The 17,490-nt window shown below is 43.9% G+C and overlaps 1 protein-coding gene across 1 annotated transcript in view; it reads left to right on the top strand.

Annotated features, from left to right (window-relative positions):
- The window catches only part of MYO3B (myosin IIIB), a 426,227-nt gene that overhangs the window by 190,283 nt on the left and 218,454 nt on the right, over positions 1-17,490 (top strand). Inside the window, 7 exon segments of the mRNA XM_015407261.1 lie at positions 1,439-1,553; positions 5,079-5,205; positions 5,325-5,535; positions 6,904-7,051; positions 8,899-9,052; positions 13,092-13,180; positions 14,015-14,150. Of these exon segments, the coding sequence (XP_015262747.1) occupies positions 1,439-1,553; positions 5,079-5,205; positions 5,325-5,535; positions 6,904-7,051; positions 8,899-9,052; positions 13,092-13,180; positions 14,015-14,150 (980 nt within the window).

The following is a 17,490-nucleotide window of genomic DNA, read 5'->3' as shown; positions in this document are numbered from 1 at the left end:
TTGTTGGTGTTTTTGGTGGGGGGTGGGTGGGTGGGTAAGTGGAAGATTAAAATGCATTTCTTAGTGCTGTGCAGACTGAGAAATGTTGGACTTTTTTGTGAGATCCTTGTTAGTGTAAGCCAACCCACCTAGTATCAGAAGTAGAAAGATTTTGACCACAGAACAACAAAATAAGTTTCCCGAAGATGTGAATGGAATCTATGCAGTGATGTGGGAGCAAGAAAAGGGTCACGTGGAAACATTCCTTGATGCCCACATCTGCTCCCTTCTGCTTTTGTGACCTTCGTTTCCTGGGCAAGAGAAGGATTTACTCATTCCCCAACTATTTCAGCAACTGGAATGAAACCTGTTTCTGTCTTCATAGCCTGACTCCTTTATGCCTGCAGCTCACTGAGCTGAGTGTTTTGATCATATTTCAGATGTGACAGCAGTCAAGAAAATGGCTTCTATGTATACAGATATAGCAGACTGGGAAGAACCTACAATTTATAGGGTTGAATCCAACCAGCTTTTTTGGTTGCTGAAAAAGGGTGGAAAGAGTTCCCTTTGACCACGCAAAATGGCCATGATAGTGATAGGCAACTTTGAATAGTGATAGTGAAACTTTGTGCCTTTGTGCCTTTAATGGCCAGGTATCATTTACTAATTGCTGCAGTTTTAAAATTCATCTTGGAAATCTTCTCCAGCTCATCAAGCTGTTCTTGAAAGTATAAGAACAAGCTACTTTTTGTTTTTTCTGGACAGCTGGTAAACCCAGCTGGGGGACCTGCATGGACAAAAGCTATGTGGGACAAGGGCTGTGAAGAGAGACGGGAACTGGGAAAGATTGAAGAAGAAAACATCTGGCAGGACCCACCCCATTATTTGCAGTCATCGATAGCTACCAGATCAGTTTGGTTAAATAACTGAAAATTGGTTTACCTTTGAAAGACTAATATTTTTTAAATCAAGGGAATGCCACTACTCAGCAATGCAAAGCTCAATTAATCAGGGCTTAAACAGAGCCAGGGCTCAGCCCCAGACATCTTCCAGGCCCCTATCTTTGAGCTGTGATGTAATGATGAAGGCGAGATGGTCTCTGAGTGTATGTAGAACATATTTTTGTTCACCACTTTGGGTCCAGTAAGCTGGATGACATGAGGTTGTTCAGTAGCAGGAACTCCTTTGCATGTTAGGCCACACACACCTAATGTAGCCAATCCTAATGAGTTTCTGCTGTTGGGTGTGGCCTATTATGCTAATAAGTTCCTGCTGGGCGTGGCCAACATGGGAGCCAGCCGGAACTCCGTTCCTGTGTGTTCCTGCCCAAAAATTGTTCCTGTGTGTTCCTGCCCAAAAATGGTTATTGAAAAAATTGAGTTAGCGAGTTTCACTTACAGTTAGGCTGGAGCCCCAGCTCCTTTCTTTTCTGAAATTAATTCCTTCTTTTTTAATTCAGGTATATTGATAATGACACTGGAAGGGTGATGTGTGATATTATTAGTAAAGAATCTTACGGAACTCAGTTTGAAGCCATTCAGCATTGCTTTAGAATCATAGGGTTTACTGATGAGGTAAGTACTGACTTCTTGGTCGGCTGCCCAAAAAAATGGTATCTTTCTGGTTTTTTACTTGCTTGTTTGTGCAATATATATATATATATATTTTAAATCAGGCTTGTGAAGAAGAAAAGTATATTTCTTTTGTGTTGGGCCAGCAAATAAATGGGAATTCAATGCCAGGTTGAAGTACAGTTCTGTGCAGTCGCATCTGTATAGTTATTTAAAAACTTTTTTTTGGTATTGTGTGTGTGTGTGCCTGGAAGTCATAGCTGACTTCTGGTGACCCCTAATGGGGCTTGGACATTTCAGAGAGGTGGCTTGCTATTGCCTGCCTCTGTGTCCCAGCCCTGATATTCCTTGGAAGTCTCCCATCCAAGTACTTTCCAGGGTTGGCCCTGCTTAGCTTCTGAGATCTGATGAGATCAGGCTTGCCTGGGCTATCCTAGAGCCAGGGGAGAAGAATTCGGAGAGGGAGCTCAGCAGGCATGTTAATACCATAGAAACTGCCCTTGGAAGCTTCCATTTCCTCCTAGGGAACTGATCTCCATAGTTCTGGGAAAATTCCAGGCCCCACCTCGAGGTTGGTAACCCTAGCAAAAGGTCAGAAAGCCAGAATGCTCCTGAGCATATCTGGGAGCATTATTTCCTGCTAGGGCACATAGGGAACTGGAGTATTTATTAATTAAAATATTTATAATCTGCCTTTCCTTGTGGCTTAAGGTGGCTTACAAATCAAACCATTAGCTGCTGTCCTTGATTTAATGAATTGAGATGAGAAGCCTACAAGGCCATCCTGTGTAGTTACTCCAGTTTAAGGCCTCTGTTATTAATGGTTTTGTTGTTCAGTCGCACAGTCGAGTCCAACTCTTTGTGACCCCATGAACCACATCACGCCAGGCCCTCCACTCTTCCATTGTGCTCTGGAGTTTGCTTAATTTCATGTTCGTTGCCTCGATAACACTGTCTAACCATCTCATCCTTTGCTATCCCCGTCTTCTTTGACCTTCAGTCTTTCCCAGCATCAGGGTCTTCTCCAGTGAGTGCTCCCTTCTCATTTGTGGCCAAAGTATTTGAGCTTCAGCTTCAGTATCTCGCCTTCCAGGGAACAGTCAGGGTTGATTTCTTTTAGGATTGACTGATTTGATCTCCTTGCAGTCCAGGGGACTCTCAAGACTGTAATGGGTTTACAGTGTAGTAACTCAGCCCTCACCCAGATAGCCCAGGCTAGCCCTATCTCATCAGATCTCAGAAGCTAAGTAGGGTCTCAGGCTGAGCTAGTATTTGGACAGGAGACCTCCAAAGAAGTCCAGCTACAGTGGGACTATTGGGGGCTCCTCCCCCTTCCTTAAAGGGCCAACCCCTTCTTTAAAGGGCCCCTGCTTCTTAGAGGGCCCTCTCAGAAGCATTTAAAGGGAGCCTTTAAATGCTTTTGAGAAGAAGCAGGGGGGGTGGCATGTGCCCCTCTCCCTCCCTCCTACAAGATTTAAAGGATCCTCCAGCTGATTGGTGGGCCAAGTGCTCCCCGCCGATCAGCTGAAAAGTCCTTTAAATCTTGCAGAACGGGAGGGAGAGGGCCACGTCATTATGGAAAATAATGACAGTCCCACCAGCCCTGCTAGAAAATATTTTGCCCTACAAGCCACAAAAGTCTAGCTATGGGGCTGCATGACATGGAGGCAGGCAATGGCAAACCACCTCTGAACATCTCTTGCCTTGAAAACTCTATGGGGATCTCCATAAGTCAGCTGTGACTTGATGGCACATGTGCGCGCATGTGCACACATGCATACCCGTCAACATAGGGTTGTACTGAAAGTGACCTCCATGCAACTTGCATGCAGGCTGGCAGAAAATGACACTCATGAGCATGAGCATGCTAATTCCAGGCCTTTGGATTAGAAGTATACAAGATCCTCTTGTCACCACCAGCAAGCTTTCTGCAGTACCAGTTTCCTTCCCTTTGCCAACAATAACTTTGCTTGAGAGGGAGAGGAACTGGCAGGGAGGGCTAGGAGCCACCTCTATCTGATCTGCTGTTTTTAAAGCATGCTCTGAAGAAGCTTAGAAAGACCAGAGTTTTGTGAGAATTGTCTAGGACAGTTGGGGGGAAACTAAAATAATTGTGAGGTGAGCTTTCCCTTTAGTGGTTATTAATAACAAATTCTATCCTATCAGGTAATTGGGTCTGAAAAGCCAGTAACAAGTATCACCTATAACTAATTAGGTTCCAAACCAGTTTCACCAGTGAGCCACCAGAATCTTCCCAGTTCTAGCCAAATTCCAACAGGCTCCTCCTCTGATTTTCTTGTTTCTGCTGTCCCTGGACCACTTGAGTTTTGTCATGTGTCTGAGTCCCTGTCTGTTTGGATCAAGGGTTGCTACATAACTGGAAGGGTGCTGTTTGATACTGCCAGTTGCTCTAGGAATTCTCTCCAGACCCGTGTGACCTAGGGTTCTAAGGAATTCTAGAGCATCTAGTGATGCAGTGACATCAGTTGCAGTTACACAGTGAGAAACAACATTATGATGTTTTGTGAGATGTTCCAGCCCCTACATTTCCTCCTGCTCTTCACTGGAGTGAGGACAGTCAGTGGGAGAGGAGTTCTGCTACCCCCACCTGGAAATGGCAACTCTCTTTGCCTTGCCCAAGTGGCCAGAAGTTTGTTTTAACTCAAAAGCTGGTTGTCCTAATTCATAAATTAGGAGTGGAAATGAGGCCATGAAATCTGGACCTGGAAGCAGCAAACAGGGTATTACGTTATGCCTACAATTCCAATCTCTCCAGACTTGTGTGGTTTAGGATTGCCAGGTCACCCTAGGCCACTGGGGTGTGTGTGTGTGGGGGGGCAGCACTGCCAGATCCAGGTTGGGAAATTCCTGGAGATGGAGCTTGCGGATGACTCCCCACGTGTCAGTGGGGTACAATGTCATAGAGTCCATGTTCCAAAGCATCCATTTCCTCCAGAGAAACTCATCTCTGTATTATGGAGATGTACTGTAATTCTGAGGGATGTGCAGGTCCCTCTGGAGGCTGGTATCCTCAGTGTGACCATGAGTGTACATTATGGTCTTGTCTATAGGCGGTAAGATGAGAAGAAGAGATTGGATTTATACCCCGCCCTTCACTACCTGAAGGAGTCTCAGAGCAGCTTACAATCTCCTTTTCCTTCCCCTCCCCACAACAAACACCCTGTGAGGTAGGTGGGGCTGAGAGAGGTTTTTCAAGAACTGCTTGTGAGAGAACAGCTCTGAAAGGACTTGTGACTGACCCAAGGTCACCCCAGCAGCTGCATGTGGAGGAATGGGGAATCAAACCTGGTTCTCCCAGATAAGAGTCTGCGCTCCTAACCACTACATCAAACTGGCTCTACATAGGATAGGGACTGTGCAGCCTGATAGATTTTATACTTCTGGCTGGAAGTTATCTGCAGCTCCCTCAGGATAGCAGAGTATCTAGCCTTGAAATTGTCTGTGGTGTGTTCAAAGTTTGCTGACTCTTAGAGTTCTGACTTTAACAGCCAATCTTTTTGCCTGCAGGAAGTGCATTCAGTGTATCGAATTCTGGCTGGGATCTTAAATATAGGAAACATCGAATTTGCTGCCATTTCTTCACAACACCAAACTGATAAAAGCGAAGTGCCCAATGCCGAAGCCTTAGATAGCGGTAAATATTTGCTTAAAAACCTGTAAATACATGTTTTAAAGTATTCATAAACATGCTTACAAATGTATCTTAAGATGGCTGCCTGTCTCAGTTTCTTAATATGTCTGTGTCGCTTTCAGCTGCCTCATTGCTGAGTATCGGCTCAGAAGAACTTCAGGAAGCTCTTACCTCACATTGTGTTGTCACACGTGGGGAGACCATTATCCGAACAAACACAGTGGACAAAGCCACCGATGTACGGGATGCCATGTCAAAGGCACTTTATGGCCGGCTCTTCAGTTGGATCGTAAATCGTATCAATACCCTGCTGCAGCCAGATAAAAATATATGGCAAGTGAACACATCAACAAACAGCATGCGTGCTGGTGGCATCGTCTTGTGTCTGTGTATTTCTTTTTATTTTACAGGGAGAATTTACTGTTTATTTTAGATAATGCCTTTAAATGGCCTTCATGCTGAGAGTCTGCATTTTTGTTTCCAGGACATTAACTCCAGTGTTTTTCAAAGGAGTTGACTGGGATTTAACCAAGTAGGTCAATGGGATCATTGTGGGGTTAAAATCCCATCAACTCTTTGAAAAGATGTTGGCTTGGATCCAGACTGATGTTACTTCAGTCAAAACTTTTTTGCCTCTGGAGTGTGATTTTCCCACCTCTCCTCTCCCATAGCAGCCAAAAATGTCCCATGAAATCCTGGGGTGTGTGTATGTCCCTTCTTCCCCAGGAACAGAATTTGGGGCAGGGGCATTTTGGGCTGCTGCAGAAATGTTAGTCTGGATCCAATCTGGAATGATGCTTTTCAAGTATGTTTTATGGTAGAAAATCTACTGTAGTCCTTTTAGCAATAAGACGACAGCTTGCAAAACATTTAACATGGTGAAATCACACTTTAAAACTGTCCACTAAAATGTGTCTAAACTGGCTTAGCTGTACATTATGGAAGTGTTTAATGGGCTGTCGGGTAGGTAGATTAATGTAAACAGTGTCAAGATCTTAAGGAATAAGAGAAGAGCATTCAATGAGCTGTTGATTGATATGGAATACTTGCTGATGGAGATTTTTATGGATATGTGGAAACATTTGATAATAAGGTTAGTTCATGGTCCATGCTCATGGTTTTATCCACCTGTGATGATGCATGAATCAATTCTACGTCATATACAAAATGCGTTGAGTGATATGATAGCAATGTGTATATCCACGTGTACACCACACACATGCAATGCATTCACTTGGTTTTGCAATAGCAAGTGAATGGGACACACTCATGTACACGTTTAAGTGTGTGATCACACAAAATATTTTATATATCTATTTAGGTCATTGCTTACCATGCTTTTCGTCCCAATCGGGGGGGGGGGTTTCTCCCAAGTCCTGATCCTCATGGCCAGCCCACCCCACTCAAGCACAGTAAGAGAGAGTAGAAAGATCTTCTGGAAGAGCCCAGTGGGAACCTGTAGAAAGGGAGGAAATCAGTGCAGCCTTATATATTAGTATTGGCACCTGTTTTTTAACAAAAAGAAAGTAGTGGGGCTGAGGTTCAGTGTTGAGTTTATAAGCTGCAGAACTCAGCAGTGATGAGCTTTGGTTCATGTTAAGTTATCTGGTTTGATAACTTATTTTGGTTTGCATTATTACCGTGTCCCATAGCTTCTCCAAACTTATTTAGTTATAGATTTTGTATTTCTTTTCCACCCAGCAATGCTCAGAGTGGAATGAATGTTGGGATTCTGGATATTTTTGGATTTGAGAACTTCACAAGAAACTCATTTGAACAGCTGTGCATAAACATTGCTAATGAGCAGATCCAATTTTATTTCAATCAGCATATATTTGCACTTGAGCAGGTAAACTTACCTTTGTTGGAGTTGGTTGGCTGTAACAGTAGTGACTTTTCTCCGTCTTTCCCCATGGTATGAAAATCTTACTTCTTGCTGTGATTAGATGAATATTTCCCACTTATTTGAAAAAAAGTATTTTCACCATATGCAAGGAGGAAACTAATTTGACTGTTTAATCATGTTTGGCATTTTTTTTTGCAACATGTGTAGGTGCCGCTGGTTAAAATGGTATTAAAGTATTACTGTATTTTACCCTGAACCTTGGAGGAACAAAGATCTGAGGTACCATGAGACATCAACCTGACAATATTTGAACTATAGGGGGCCCAGCACCCTCATCTGTTTTAATGCCCTCCCCAGCTTCATTTTCATAAATCTCAAGTGGAGCATGATTTACCCTGTTTCATATTCAAAAACCCTCATGGTCCCCTTCCTGGATCCTTCCGCCATGTCTGTCTGTGGTAAGGCATCTCTGGCTGAGGAAGCCAATCTGGTTTCCTGCTCTGAATTGCTTTTGTTAAACCTGTCCTGATTCACCCATGTTATAATTAGGACTGACATATTTTCCAGTAGATACTATTTGGCCCATTAGCTGGCCTGCCTTCCCAACTTCATTTAAAAAAAAACAAGACTCTAGGCATTCTAAATATAGAAAAGGAAGACAAAATGTGCAGAGCTTGTTGCCTAATTCATTCATGGGAAACAGGCCCATTCCACCTTCCCTTTCTTCTAGCCAGTGAAGGAAGTCATGGTTGTGATTAACATAGATGGGAAGTTTCCCTATTGCCACCAGCTGTTTCTTCTGAGTTTTGCTTTAGTTGAGGGCCTGCAGCAGCTCTCTTCCTTCTCCCCTGAAAATATTTTAAGGACGAAATATCTTCTTTTAAGTTTGAAGGTCATGGTATGTTAATATTGAGGCTTATTGCCATTTTCTTAACTGTTTGTGGAGAGAAACCCTTAGACTCAGTATCATTGCATCTTGTTGGGGAAAGATTTGAGATGTTTAAGGTTGCAGTGTTAACTCACACTTTTTTGGAAGTCCTGTTTAAATGGGTAGTACTGTAAATATGGCTACCACACATATTGAGAGAAATACTACCTAGCATGATTTCTTGTTATGCACAGTTGGATTGTGACATCTGGAATGGGTTATATTGACTGAGAACTTTCTAGCCAAATAGAAATTACTTCATTAACTGATTAACATTTTAATACTGTAAGTTGTCTTGAGAGCTTTGTCTGAGAGTGCAGAGTAAAAATGTTTTAAAATAAATAACAATTGTTTCTGGCAGTGTTCATTCACAAGGAGGGAACCTGCAATATTCATAGGTGTGAGGCTCCTCCCTCATCAGTGCCACCTAGGGCTGCCAAGCCATGGCGGGGGATCCGCACGTCCTCACAGGATCCCTGCCGCGTGGGACAGCGATACGCGTTGCACCACCGTCGCCAGGATGTGACGCTACGCGATGTCTCCTGGAGTCTTCAGAAGCACCTTCTCCTTCAGTGGGAAGAAGGAAAGATCAGCCTTCTATTTTAGGAAAGAGACACTTTGTAGAAGAAGCAAATGGCCACTGGCAGGCACCTCAGCAGTCCCAGGCACCATATTGCGAATCACTGCTGTAGACATAAGGGATGATCTTCAGCAAAGGCACATAAATATGTACATTTAAGCTAGTGAAGATATCTGACATGACATACATTTGCCTCCAAACTTGCCTACAGATGTGGTATGCTGTGTGCAGTGGTTTATGCTATTATATTGTCATTGCTGGAAGTATATAGAGTTGCCAGGAATAGACTGCTGAAGCAGAATATTCTCAGGGTGATGTTTGTTGACTTTTCTCATGTTTTAGATGGAATATCAGAATGAAGGAATTGACGCTCCTGTGATTGAATATGAAGACAACAGGCCACTCCTAGACATGTTCCTCCAGAAACCAATGGGTCTGCTTTCTCTGCTTGATGAAGAAAGTCGATTTCCTCAAGCAACAGATCTCACTTTAGTTGGTATGAACTTAAATAGTGATTCAGTTGCACACTGAGAAAGGAACGCAATGAAATTTTAAAGTATTGTTTTAACTGGTCATCAGGGTCATGTACTGAATCTCTGGGGGTTTGTTTAACCTACTAAATACTTATGTGCACTTGACTCTGTCAACTGGAGCTTTTCCACACACAATGTCCTTGCTGTTTTTAATAATTCACAAATGGATCCAGCATCTACCATGAACTCTTTGACTGTTAGCTTATCTTGCTGTGATACAGGTTCTACTGGTGCCATTATTTCTGATGAGTCTACTGTATGGAAAATGTATTTTAAAAGAAATATATGATGATTTATTCTCGCATTACTGAGGTGGAGAAGCAAATCCTTGTAGTCATAACTGATGTTTACTGTGTCCATAGGAATGTTAGAAATCTAGGACTTTCAAGGATGTTGCAAATGCTTTTTACAATAAAGATGCAAGTCCTTTCCAGATGTTACAGTTACACATTCCGGGAGCCTACCAATCATGCATAATGGGAGTGTATCTCACTATCTTCCCAATATATGTGGTCACCATGTTGCCTGAAGAGGGACAATAAACATACTCTACTATGTGCATACAGCCTTGGAGCGTGTGAATGAGAACCCTGGAGAACCCTGAAAAACCAGTAGTCAGTTTGTGCATTCAAAGTAAAGGGAAAAGTCAGCTTATGATTTGATTGTGTGATGGACCAATGGAGTCATAAGAGCAGGACACAAATTCTTGGCTCCTTGTTTACTCTCTTTGGTCTGATTGGCACCCCATGGATTGAATAGAAACTGATTGTTGTTCACCATTTTGTGCCAGCTGGCCAAACAATGGAAATTAGCACACCCCATCCTAGACATCTGCTAGTATTGGAATCACGATTTCAATTATAGACAGACTTCCTGTTCCAACAGTGATAAAATGAAAATAGAATGTGTTCCTGTTTTCCTTTTTCTAGATATGTCAGTCAGTCATCTGTTGTCTTAACCTAACTGCATCATCTGTTGTCTTAACCTAACTGCATGTCTAAAATGAAAGAGTCAGGTATTTTAAACAGTTGCAAAATATGGCAGGATTATAAATGAAAGAAGATATAACCATAAAACATGTTTATCTTAATAGTAGACACATCCAATTATTCTAGGCTTTAGATGGCTCCCCCCTCCAGCTATTACCTCTCTCGAGAGCCTTACACAAAAGTGAGTATAGCATAGCTGCTTAAAAAAACTAAAGCTGTTTACCAGGATATCTCGCGTTCAAGGCTCACCTCTAGGATGGTCTTAGGGAAGCCACTTGTTCTACACTGTAGCCAAGAGGAAAGGCAAGATATAACAGTTCTAATAAATAAATAAATTTGGGCATAGTAATACCAGAGGTCATTTCGGGGGGGATCGCAGTTCCCCCGGGTAAGGTACGGGGGCGGGGCACATGACGAAGCCCCGCCCCCTGCTTCCGGCCGCCCCGCTTCCGGCCCTCATTCAGCCAGGAGGAGGCAGGAGAAGAGGGAGGGTAAGTTGCTTCCTCCCTGCCTCTCCCCACCCCTGCCTGCCTGGGGCCAGGGAGGGCCTTTGCGGGGCTTCCTCGCACTCCCACCGGCCTTGCAGGTCCACCGCCGGGCCCCTCATGGGGCTCGGCTGTGGAGCTGCAAGGCCGACGGTGGCGGCCGGGACCGTTGGGGGCGGGGTGTGTGGCCTTATGACACACTTCCGGTGATGTCAGGGGGTGTGGCCGTATGACACACTTCCGGTGATGTCAGGGGGTGTGGCATATGCTAATGAGTTATGCTAATGAGTTCCCCTAGCTCTTTTTCTACGAAATGTGCCCTGAGTAATACTGACCAACCTGATAAGAATTTTGTAGGGATTACTGAGGTAATACATATATATGAGGTACTTGGAGCACTCTAAAGACCTGTATAAATGGTAAGCCTCATTATGGTGACTGCAACTACATTCTGATCATTAGAAGATCCAGGTCACGTAATACTTTTATCATTTCCCTGTGCTTTTTTCCTAAAAAGTCAATAGGATCCACACCAAAAACCACCTCCATTCCCACACTATAACCAGAGGACTCCATTCAACCAGAGGGCTCCAGTGTGCTGAAGTGCTGAGAGTGTCAGGCTAAGATTGGAGAGACCCAGATTCAAATCCCCACTCTGGCACAGAGCTCTCTGGGTGACCTTGGGCCTGTCTCTCAGCCTACCAGACTTCATAGGGTTGTTGCAAGAATAAAATGGAAGAGACCATGAGAACCATGGACGCCATCCTGAGCTCCTTAGACAACATGTAGGATTAAAAACTAAATCGATGGGGCAAAGAGAGAAGCATATATGGTACCCTGGGCTTCTTGGAGGAAAGGAGGTATTTTTAAAAATGGCAGGTCACTGAACTTGCCATTTCGGGAGCTGACTATCCTTTTTTACACACATCGTTAAAGCTTGGTTAGGAAATTTGAGAACAAGTCTGAAGGTCATTCTCTGCTGGGCAGGCAAGAAGAAGCAGAAGACCCTTTCATTCCTCTACTCAACTGATTAATTTCAGCACTCTTATTACACTGACACTTTGACAGATGGGCTTTCTTTGGCAAAACTTAGAAAACAGTGAAGGAGGAGGGGAGGGAGAATGTGTTGTGGCATTTAACATCTCTACCCCCAGATAAATCTTCATTCAATGTAATCAGTGATGTGAACAGACATAACAACATTGTGTGTCCATTCTAGTCCTCTAACTATCTGAGGATGGAATAGATAATGAGGACCTTTTCTCTCTTTGCCACACTATTAGAACTTGGGGGCTCCCAATAAAGTTGATCGGCAATAAATTGAGGAGAGACAAAGGAAATACTTCTTTACTCAAATTAAATTGCAGAAGTAGCTGCCAGTGGATGTATTGATAGCCTTGAGTGTAGATGGCTTGAAAAGGGGATTAGACAGATTCACAGAGGATAGGTTCATCGGTGGCTACTAGCCATGGTGAGAAACTGGAACCCTCATGTACAGAGGCAGCAGACTTCTAAAAATGCTGGGAGGCAGCATCAGGGAAGGTCTTGGCCTCTGTCTGTCCCTTTGTGAAGAATTGAATGCCTGTGGCTTCCAACAGTATGATAAGATGAGCATTTACTGCCATCATCACCCCTCGCATCCTTGGATTTCTGTGTAGCAGCAGGAAGTACTGGTACTACTGACCTCCTTTTAGTGAGTAATGAAAATGTGGAATTCACTGCCGAAGGATGTAGTGGTGGCTACAAGATTAGATGGCTTTAAAGGGAGATTAGACAGCTTCATGGACAATAGTTCTATCAGTGGCTGCTAGCCATGGTGACTAAAGGGAACCTCCACATTCACAGGTAGTAAACCTCTGAATACCCATGGTAGAAGGCAACATCAGAGGAAGGCCTCGGCCTCTATGCCTTGTTGTTGGGCTTTCAGAGGAACTGGTTGGCCACTGTGTGAGATAGGATGCTGGACTAGATGGACCACTGGTCTGATCCATCAGGGCCCTTCTTATGTGCTAATGGCTACAACCCTCAATGAGCTTTCCATGTGGTTAGAACCACCAATCATTAAACTCTGCCATGAATGGTAATTTGCAAGTATATTGAGAATGATGTATAATCTGGAAATCTTATAAAATTATTGTAGGCCTGTAAATGCTTTTAGACGTAGCGGCAAATCCTCTTTTAGAAAAACATATGCAAAAAATGATGGAAATATCCCTGGCGGCAACCCTTCTGCAGGTGTAGTAGGTTAGGTAAAGCTGGAATCCTAGGCAACATTGAACTCATTGGGATTTACTTAACAGGTATAGGATTGGGCTGCAACTCCCTCTTTAAACAAGCTGAAAGAAGAACAAAAAAGGCTTGAGAGATGTCAAAAGCGTAATGTGGGTGGCTACAGTTAGTGGGGTTAAATTATGAGTAATTTTGAAAACATAGCAATTCTGATTAGGTAGGCAAGGTAAGCAGCTCTAATGGAGCAAGGGATCAAAAGAGAAGCCATGTGTGATGTTTCCTTTTTTTCAAACAATTAGACAAATTTGAAGATAACTTACGATGCAAGTACTTCTGGAGACCCAAACGAGTGGAGCTGTGTTTTGGCATTCAGCACTATGCCGGAAAGGTAAAAGCCATCAATTACTTGCATTAAATCCAAATGTAGTCAGTGAAGCTTCTCTTTGTTTTGCTGCAATTAATTCCTTTCAGATTTTTTTCTTCTTTCTTTACTTAATGTATTCCCATTTCAAAACCTAGAGACCATGACTGATTTCGCACAAGGAGCTGCGCCACCGTCGCGCCTCCCTTTGCCCCATTTCCATTGGTCGATTTCCCACTTGAAGCTGCGCGGCCGCATTTTAACCTGCGGCTTTGCCCAATTTTCCCCGCGGTGTCGTGATCCTCCAAAAACAGGATCACGAAACCGCGGGGAAAATTGGGCGAAGCCGCAGGTTAAAGTGGGAAATTGACCAATGGAAATGGGGCAAAGGGAGGCGTGACGGTGGCACAGCTCCTTGTGCGAAATCAGCCCATATTTCTAAATCCACACCAGAGCATTTCACAAGCTTTAGCTTCTGTGACCTTTGGAGTGACCTGTGGTGACTGCCATGGGGTGAATGGCGTGAAGCTTCTGTTGCCTTCCACCCCTATGAATGCAGCTGGCCTTCTGGGGCCGTTGCCTCATTTCTTTACTCTAAATACATAGCAGGATTTTGTAAACAGCTGTTTCATTGGAGGGTCTGTGGCTCAATGGTAGAGCATCTGCTTGTCATGTAGAAGGTCTCAGGTTCAATCTCCAGCTAAAAGGATCAGATGGTAAATGATGTGAAAGACCTCCATATGGGATACTGGGGAGCTGCTGCCAGTCTGAGTTGACAATACAGACCTTGATGGACCAATGACCTGACTCAGTATAAGGTTTCTTCATACATGTTTACTTTTTATCTCCCATGGTGTATAGGTGCAATATGATGCGTATGGTTTCTTGGAGAAGAACAGAGACACCCTTCCTGCTGTTGCTGACATCGTGGTGGTGCTGAGAACCTCAGAGAACAGGCTTCTGCAACAGCTTTTCTCAAGTCCTCTAACCAAAACAGGTATTCTTCTCCCTTTAGAAGGCCAGTGCTGTGGCTAAACAGGTTTCCTGCATGGAACTCACAAAATGGCCTGGAATTTTATACAATATCACACTTGTTCAAATAAATCACATGTTGTTTGTTTTCCGCCTCATGCATAATGTTTATTGAGAACAAAGGGAATATTAATGAATTCTTACTGTACTGACTGTCCTGTTACTATAGTTGTTTTTTTTAATGCTCTGCTTTTAAACCCCAGATATGGAATTTACCACAGGAACTGCACCTATTAGAGGTGTGCTGGTAGTTATAAAGTCCATGAAGTTTTGTATTGCTTTATGCACATAAAAAGTGAATGGGTCAGTCATAATTTTGGCCCCACAGTTAGGGGAAGGACTGGAATAGTTCCAATGTTAACACAAATGTAGTGAGGAAGTCAGGGCCACACCAACAGTAGCAGCAAAAGAGGAAATCAAGGTGTTGAATAAATCCTTTATTATTATTTTCTAATCCCAATGCATGTTGCCTGTGGCTTCATCAGAGGATCTATATTAATCAAGGAGCCTACACTTATATAATCAAAACCATTTTTTTTTTCTAAAAGACTTTGTCTAAAAGATTTTTCGGGCTGTATGTTCCTAAGATTTTTACTTTTTAACCATTTTTAGAACAATTATTCTAAATGAATTGTGTTGATTGTATATGTTTTATTAAAGTTTTTTATTATATGAGTGTATTCTCCTCGATTAATATAGACCCCCTGAAGAAGCGTGAAACACGTCATTATTAGAAAATAATAATAAAGGATTTATTCAACACCTTAACAGAAATGTAGTGCCATTGGTACAGCAGGGATATGCACAGGCAGGGGTCATTTGGGGCCAGAGGACGCCGGAGCACTGCTCCGGCAGCCCAGAAGCTGGCACAAATTGCGGTGGTGGCAAGCCCCGCCTCCAGCTCCCCACGCTGGAGTGCTGCGGCCCGGGGGAGGCCTGAGGAGTCCCATCGCCGGCCTCCTGGGGCCCGCTCTGGTGATGTCAGGGTGAGTGTGATTGTGCTAATAGCCTAGTAGCTCATTAGCATACCTTATGCTAATGAGCTCCTGCAGCTCTTTTTCTACAAAATGACCCCTGTGCACAGGTCCAGTAAATGCCAGTGTGGTGTAATGGTTAGAGCATTGGATTAAGATCTGGGAGATGGAGGTTAGAATCCCCGCTTTGCCATGAAAGCTGGCTGGGTGACTGGGGGCCAGTCATACACTCTTAGTCTAACCTACCTCAAAGAGTTGTTGTGAGAGTAAAATGGAGGAGAGAAAAACAATAAAATTGCATGGGTGGCTCCCAGCCAGACCCTTGCCCAGTCACAGGGCTCACTGGGTACTTTGGGCAACTCTGGTGGAGAGTTGTGACAACTGTTCTCTTGTGGCTTTTCCCAGATACAGGTGGATTTGCTGGGGCTTGACTGTGCTGACAATAGATGGAGGTCACAGTCCAGAGCTTTTTGGGTTATGTCACTAAATAGTAAATTAGTGTGACTTTTGCTGTCTTTTATTTATTCAGTATTTACGTGAACACATTGTTTAAAAAAACTTTTAGGGGGCTTTTAAAAAGGGAAGATCGCCTTAAACTTGGGTGGAAATTTATGTAAAGTTATCTCCCTTCTGTGATTGGTGGGCTCCACTGAGGGGGGCTGCTCTTAACATAACCTAGCTGAATCAGGACTCCCCTGCCTCTCTGGGTGCACCTGCAGAGAGAGGCAAGAGGGTGAGCACCTCAGTCGCACAAGTTGGAAGTGCTGCTGGTGCCCTCTTTTCCTTCATACTTTCTGGCTTGTGAGAGAAAGGCCAGCCTCTCCATCAGCTAGGGAGGGGGCTGGAAGAAGCCTGTGAGACTGAGTTGTGTGTGGGGGCTTCTTCCTCCCTTCTTTCTGGCTCTGGGTCAACCAAACTAGTACAGGGATGCCAGAGGCCATGATTGCTGTGAGAACGGAGCCACTGGGGCCTTGCAGTTTGGGGGTTGGGGGGCTGGAAGATAGAGGCTGGCTGGCTGGCTGGCCGGCCTCTTTTTTGGTCAGGTAATCTTAAATTCAAGGCCATCTGTTTTTATGTATAGACTTCTCTTTTGGTTGCCTTCCCTTTGAGTAACTATGGTATTTAAATTTTCCTATCACTCTTGCTCCTCCACAATGGAAATTAAAGAATACCGTAAAGCACATGTAGACAGTTACAGTTAAAACCTTTTTAATGAAAATGGTGTGGAGGGGGGGAAATTATACAAATTTTATTGACTTTTTTTCTGCCTTCAAGACACAGCTGATTTATTCTCAGTTTATTCTAATAAAATAGTCCATAAAGTGCAACAGCTTGTTGGACATACTCAGGCTAGGCCTAATACAGACATTCAGTAAAATACAATAAGTAGATACATGCAATTTAGATTCAAAAGTTTACATCATAAAAGGACGGAACTAATACATTAAAAAAAAAATCAGAATTAGATCACTATCTAGTTATCAGAAAGCTATCAGAATTAAACCACTGTCAGAATTAGATCAGTCCTCTTAACCCACTCAGTCAGGAAAGTTTCAAGACTTGGTCACAACACTTTAGCACTCATGAGATAGATTTTGCCACTCTTTCTGTAATCCTCTTGTCAGACCCCTAACAAAGGTTTAGCTGATGGTAATCCACAGAACAGGCTGGGTAGGTAACCATAAATGGAGCTATCATTATTGCATAGCATACATCTTGAAAACAAACAAACAAACAAAAAGTATAATGGATTCAATTACTTGAGCTCCACGGGGACGTAACCCCTGCTCATGTGGGATTCCCCTGTATCTACCAGTTAGCTCTGCAAAGGCCCCTGCCACACGGGGAAAAAAAGAACAGCTAAAGTGCGGCTTTTTAGAGCCACACCAAAAGAGACACGTGGTGGCGGGATCAGATAGATCCCCTGAGCCGCCGTGCAGTTCCTCCCTGGCACGGTCAGATGCCCGGGGGGAAGCCACTGAAGGGAGAGCGAGGCAGCCAAACTGCGCATGTGTGTGCATGCGCAGTTCGGCCGGGAGCCTCAATTGCACCGGAAGACGGGCGCGCCGGCAATCTCACGGCCACACTTGCTGCACTGTTTCCGGTAAGTCCTGCTCTTTTGCAGGTTCTTTTTTGCAGCGGATTTTCCGGCTGAAGGGACAGATCGGGGACGGGTGCACGCTGCTTCCCAGATGTTGCGGTTTGTTCGCGCCCGTTTGCTGTGCCCCCGATCCGTCCCTCTTCCGGGCCAAAACCTCCCATGTGACCGGGGCCAAAAAAGAGCACATTAAAAGAAGCTAAGGAGAACAACCTACAATAAGCAGGAATTTT

Source organism: Gekko japonicus, unplaced genomic scaffold (genome assembly GCF_001447785.1).
Source record: "Gekko japonicus isolate JY-2015 unplaced genomic scaffold, Gekko_japonicus_V1.1 scaffold66, whole genome shotgun sequence".
Classification (NCBI taxonomy): Eukaryota; Metazoa; Chordata; class Lepidosauria; order Squamata; family Gekkonidae; genus Gekko; species Gekko japonicus.
This window is presented reverse-complemented; position numbering and strand designations above follow the sequence as displayed.